This window comes from Phoxinus phoxinus (assembly GCF_949152265.1).
Source record: "Phoxinus phoxinus genome assembly, chromosome: 18".
Lineage (NCBI taxonomy): Eukaryota > Metazoa > Chordata > Actinopteri > Cypriniformes > Leuciscidae > Phoxinus > Phoxinus phoxinus.
Window position 1 is genome coordinate 19,392,744 of NC_136893.1, and position 6,584 is coordinate 19,399,327.

General features: G+C 37.5%; 1 protein-coding gene across 1 annotated transcript; it reads left to right on the plus strand.

Annotated features, from left to right (window-relative positions):
• Positions 1-674: 674 nt before the first annotated feature.
• On the plus strand, positions 675-5,228 carry rps21 (ribosomal protein S21). The gene is made up of 6 exons (XM_079589061.1): positions 675-737; positions 1,056-1,140; positions 3,600-3,663; positions 4,109-4,180; positions 4,283-4,338; positions 5,166-5,228. Exons 2-6 carry the CDS (start codon positions 1,091-1,093, stop codon positions 5,173-5,175), a joined length of 252 nt encoding a protein of 83 aa, XP_079445187.1. The 5' UTR covers positions 675-737; positions 1,056-1,090; the 3' UTR covers positions 5,176-5,228.
• Positions 5,229-6,584: the final 1,356 nt, after the last annotated feature.

A 6,584-nucleotide genomic window follows, 5' to 3' on the forward strand; every position in this document is an offset into this window, starting at 1 on the left:
AAGAAGTATATATATATATATATATATATATATATATATATATATATATATATATATATGCTTTTGTATGGTATATATAATTTTATATATATATTCTGTAAAAAAAAAAAAAAAAAAAAAAAACGTCATAATATAGGAATAGAAGTGTGCTGCCTACTTAAATGGAGATTTCTGACTCAATGCGCAAGAGGGAAAACTTTAAAGGAAATGTATTTTATTTAGTTCAATTACAGACAAGTACAATGCAAAACAAATATAAGGCATTGTAGTACAGTTCAGAGTATGTGAAACAGAGAATAGCAACAACTAAAATAAAATAAAAAATCAACAGCCTATGTACAAAATACAAACATACTGGGATAAACGGTTCTATATAAAAGTAGGGCAGTTACATGAATTTTAAAAAGCTTTACATTTTTTATTGTTTTTATAAACTTTTTGTTTTGTGATGTCTTTAAAAATAGATGAAAAGACTAACGTTAGTCTGAAAGATGTAGGCTAGACGCTTGTTTACGCCACGAAATGTAAAAAGGAAAAAGGAAATTGCGACTTTTTATTTCACAAATCGGACTTTTCCTTTTACAAAGGTTTGTTTGTAAAGTTTCCCATTTCGGCAATGATGAGAATAAATATGTATTATGTTAAATAAAGAGCATGCACTCTTATCCTGTCTTTCCTGTTACGTCACTTCCTGGCCCTTTCTCCTTCCTTTCCGCGTCGGCCATTTGTGAAATTCGGTAAGAACACCATGAGCTCTAGGTTACTGTTGTATTTTTTACTGTTTCAAGCCAACATTTACAACGTTTTTCTCATACCACCGATGCACGTAACTGTTCTACACAAGATGTATCTGATATTCGCGTTTTCTGCGCGTTTTATCGAGAATAACTCCGCAGTGCTGAGTCGCTACACATGTGGAGAGCATCGCGGCCGCTCTCCAGACCCTTCACTTCACTGTCTGCGATTGAAATACGTGTTTAAAAATATAAGAATCAACTTCGCCTCCAACGTGTAAAGAATGTTATTTGATCGACTGATTTCTTTGTGTGATGCAGACTGAGCTGATTGACAGTCATCAAGTAAAGTCAAGATGCAGAACGATGCTGGTGAATTCGTGGACCTGTACGTCCCCCGTAAATGGTGAGTTCACGTTAAGTTGTATAAACCTTCGATCAAATACCTATATTAATACTAATGTAAATTGGCATTAGCTGTCTTTTGTTGTGTGCTAGAATTCAGTTTTACATTTGACAGTCGCGTTAGAACAGTTAAATACAAGTTATAAATACGGTGAGTGCCCAAATCTTATAGAGCTGGTAAGTCCCGCCCCTTCCGAAAACCCCGCTGGACCTCAAAGTTGAAAAAACGTCAATGCAAGTGAATGGGAGAAAATAATTATTTTCTGGTCCCGTTTGAATTGTGCCATGAATGTGAACATATGTTGTCTGTGAATTTTTTATATAATCTTTCGTGTGAAGAATGCTACAATTTAGCGGGTAGAAGTTTGATACGGGTAGACTTTGTGTGAGAGCACTTTGTGGACTACAACTCTTCGCTGCTTTCGACGCGTTTGAAACGTCAACACCACTAGCTCACGGCTCTAGCTCACGGATCCCGCTAAACATGGCTGTGTCTTTGGTGCACTTCACCGCCTTCTTTCAGGGAGAGGAAAAAATCGTTGAGGTTGGCGAAAACCACGGGTAAGTCAACTTTATGCGGTGACGTCACATAGGCGACATGTAGTCTTTCTCGTTATGTCTTTTCCACAACTGCTAGCCGACGAATCATACCATATACTGTCAAACTTGTAACATGAAAGATTATATAAAAAATTCACAGACAACATATGTTCACATTCATGGCACAATTCAAACGGGACCAGAAAATAATTATTTTCTCCCATTCACTTGCATTGACGGTTTTTCAACTTTGAGGTCCAGCGGGGTTTTACGGAGGGGGCGGGACTTACCAGCTCTATAGAGCTGGTAAGTCCCGCCCCCTCCGTACAACCCCTCAAATCAATAATCTTTCATGTTACAAGTTTGACAGTATATGGTATGATTCGTCGGCTAGCAGTTGTGGAAAAGAAATAACGAGAAAGACTACATGTCGCCTATGTGACGTCACCGCATAAAGTTGACTTACCCGTGGTTTTCGCCAACCTCAACGATTTTGTCCTCTCCCTGAAAGAAGGCGGTGAAGTGCACCAAAGACACAGCCATGTCTAGCGGGATCCGTGAGCTAGAGCCGTGAGCTAGTGGTGTTGACGTTTCAAACGCGCCGAAAGCAGCGAAGAGTTGTAGTCCACAAAGTGCTCTCACACAAAGTCTACCCGTATCAAACTTCTACCCGCTAAATTGTAGCATTCTTCACACGAAAGATTATATAAAAAATTCACAGACAACATATGTTCACATTCATGGCACAATTCAAACGGGACCAGAAAATAATTATTTTCTCTCATTCACTTGCATTGACGCTTTTTCAACTTTGAGGTCCAGCGGGGTTTTCGGAAGGGGCGGGACTTATCAGCTCTATAGGGCTTGGGCGTCGTGACGTCATACTTGGCGTGGCGGCCATGTTGATGGCCTCGCGAATGTAAACATAACGTTACGAGTACAAGAAGCAGAGTTGGAAGAAAGAAAAAAGATGTTAAAATCCCGAAAAGGATGCGGAATTTACCGTGATACACTAAATAAGGAAGCCAGGGACCGGTATGTGGACAAAATCGGTACTATTAACGGTTTGGATCCATATGAAATTGGAAAAAAAGAGTTGAGCACCGACAACGACTTGCTGCCGCCGGTTTGCATAACCGATATCTTCGGCTACCTAGTTTGTTTTGTACAAATTTTAACACTCATCTTTCTGTTGCTATCCCTCTGCTGACAAAAAAAAAATTGTACTACAAAATTGTAACGTTATTAAAATACGGGATATTTTACAAGAAAATACTAAAACGGGAAGACAGCGGGAAAAAAGCTCAAATAACGTTACGTGTATATACTTTTGAAACACATAGTTAAAAGTAGCAGCTACATGTGTGAATGGTTGTTACTAAACTAACATTAGCAGTTAGGTGAAGCACAGCTTACCTTTGTCCGGATTAACGTTACTGTGTTCCCACTGTTTGCCGGCTTTATGATCTGCAGCTCCTGAACCCACCCATTGGTGAACTGTAAGTTACATGCGACTCCAATGATTTGTAGCTTCGGAACTGTTCTGAGGTGTAGGCGCTCACAAAACAAACTAGGTAGCCGAAGATATCGGTTATGCAAACCGGCGGCAGCAAGTCGTTGTCGGTGCTCAACTCTTTTTTTTCCAATTTCATATAGATCCAAACCGTTAATAGTACCGATTTTGTCCACATACCGGTCCCTGGCTTCCTTATTTAGTGTATCACGGTAAATTCCGCATCCTTTTCGGGATTTTAACATCTTTTTTCTTTCTTCCAACTCTGCTTCTTCTACTCGTTCCACTTGCTGTAACGTTATGTTTACATTCGCGAGGCCATCAACATGGCCGCCACACCAAGTATGACGTCACGACGCCCAAGCCCTATTAAATTAGCTAATATTAAGGTTTTTTTTTATTCCCAGCTCTGCTAGCAACAGAATCATCGGTGCCAAGGACCATGCCTCCATCCAACTCAACATTGCTGAGGTTTGACATGAGTTAACTTTGACCATTAGAAAACTGGTCTTCATAGACATACTTTTTTAAATGCAATTTGATAGTATATACAAGCGAAATAAAATTTTATTACAGCAAGTAAGTGTACACAAAATATGAACACTTATTTTACACTATTTACTCCAGATTTTGCTAAAAACAAACATGGCTTTTGATTTTTTTGCAAAACTGTTGGTATACATTGAAATTGGTGTAAATGCATACAAAGTAAAATGACATGTAATTGTTTGTTCACTTCTTATTTTGACAACATTAACTCGGAAAATGGAAAACAATGTGTATTTTTCCTTGAACAAAACTGTTGTATATTGTGACGTTTCTGTTAGATGCCAATAGCTATTAGTCTATTATAATCGCACCAACGAAACCTCTGTGTTGTGTTTTCAATGAGCCTCACGATCTGTTTGTTACACAGGTGGACCGGGCAACAGGCAGGTTCAATGGCCAGTTCAAGACTTACGCCATCTGTGGCGCCATCCGTAGAATGGTATGTGTTGGATCACACTTATAGCCCATTTTAGTGTCATTACCTCATGTGTAAAATTTGGAAGGTGTTGTGGTCTCAAGAGGTTTGTGTTGTCATCTACAGGGTGAAGCTGATGACTCCCTCCTGAGGCTTGCAAAGACAGACAGTATTGTGGCAAAGTAAGCTCCTGTCAGTGGACGACTAATGCTGCTGTTTTTTCCTCTGAATGTCCTGTCGGCTTGTAAATGCTGTATAAAACAACTAGTGTTTAAAGTGTTCTTTAAACACTGTGTCTAGGACTAGTGTCCTAGTTGTAATTTTCAGTGAGAACATTATAGGTTTATTTCACACAAAAATGAAAATTGTCATCTAGTCTCCCTCATGTTCCTAACCCGTAAGACTTTAGTTCATCTTCGGAACACGAATTAAGATCTTTTTGATGAAATCTGAGAGATTTCTATGATACCCTCCATAGACAGCTACACAACTGACACTTTGAGGCTTCATGCTCATAAACTCATCCATATGAATTGAGCAAATTTTCTGAAGAGACTCAATCACTTTATATGAAGAACAGATTAAATGTACGCTTTTATTCACAAATAAGCATTGACCAGCGAACATAAACAGAAGCTCAACCCAACCTGCGAGAACAAACCTCTTGTGGAAGCTCAAGCATGCTGTGTAACAAACTTACACTCTTTATTAACTTTTTTTAACTGTCAAACTACTTGTTGTGGTCTGTGGAGGGACAGAAATCTCTGATCTCATTCATTTGTGTTCTGAAGATAACAAGTCTTGCAAAATGACAAATCAAATATGTGCTAATGTGAAACTGTTTGTATTGAAACTGCTTTGAAGAGTCTTGTTTTTTATAATAATGCAAAATACTTAAAAAAGCCTTTTGATTGTAATAGCTGTTGATTGAATGTGGTTTAATTGCTGATCTGTTTAAATCAGACAGCCGGATGATTATGATTCTAATGATTGCATTCTCTCTTTACAGGAACATCTAACTTTTAAGGATGGGATCCGGAAGTTTCTTTGTAAAATAAAAAGTAAAATTTGACTCCTGTGTTTGTTTTTAATAATGTGAGTGCATTAGCGTTGGTAATAATGACTGTTAGGCTCCATGCGAGCCTCCATCCATAACTATTTGAGAAGTTTTATGATTAAATTAGAAGGGAATTTAATTAACAATGGGTAAAGGAAATCAATTGAGTTGGTATTAAAAAAACTGTTCTGTATTATTTTATGACAGGATACAGTTTCCTAAGATTCACTGTTGACCAATGTGTCTTTGAATGAGCATAAGTTAAATCAAGTGGTGTGTGTGTGTGGTACACTGTCAAAGCAAGTGTTTGGATAAGTTTTAACTTCAGTTAAAATAGCCAGATAAAAGATGATCAGTTAAACATATAAAGCATCCATAGTTGTGCACTAAAATAACAGCCTCTAGCGCACTTTTGTATATAGGTAAAAGTGGTTTCAAATCAGATTAAAGGTGGTTGGGTTTTTAATTTTTTTTTAACAAGAATGAATGTCAGAATATTTGGCGTCACTGACAACGATTGTCCTCCGGCCGGTAGAGGTCACTGTGAGCTCAAACACACGTTCATCTCGTGCTGTCATTTCGCGCAAGTCTTTCTAACTGCTTCAGACCGCCTCGGGTTCTCCTCTAGGGGGCGTTTGGCGGCCCAGAAACCCGGAGCCTTATTGTCTCATTCTATTTTTTTAATTGTCTTATAAGACCATAGCAACATTTAATAATAAAATATATGATATACCGGTAGTTGAGAGTTCCTTTTGCAACTGTTTTGAATATATTTTTTTAATGATCCCCTCTTTATATACTAGATATAGCCTATATATATAATAGAGCAGATATTTACGGGGTTTTTTTTTAAAGTTGTTACAATACTTGAAATCCCTTTTGATTAGAAGACTAAAAATTGCAAAATCTCCAAATGTATTGTCTGCAATGTGCTTAATATATGTAAACACTTGAATAGATTTCAAATAAATCAATTTTCACTAACTAAACACCCCAGCTTTTTGATGTTTAAGGGATAGTTCACCCAAAAATGAAAATTCTCTCATAATTTACTCACCCTCAAGTTGTTCCAAACCTGTATGAGTTTCTTTCTTCAGTTTTACACAAAAGAAGAATATGGGTAACCAAACAGTTGACGGTAGCCAGCATGGACTTCCATGGGATTGGGGAAAAAAATTATGGAAGTCAATGGAGCCCATCAAGTGTTTGGTTACTGACATTCATCAAAATATCATCTTTTCTGTTCAGCAGAAGAAAGAAATTACTACAAGTTTTGGACCGAATTGAGATTTTTGTCAAATTTAATTTTTAGGTGAACAGAATTGGAGATTTTGGGAAAATTAAATGGAATTTCATTTTTAGGTGAACTAT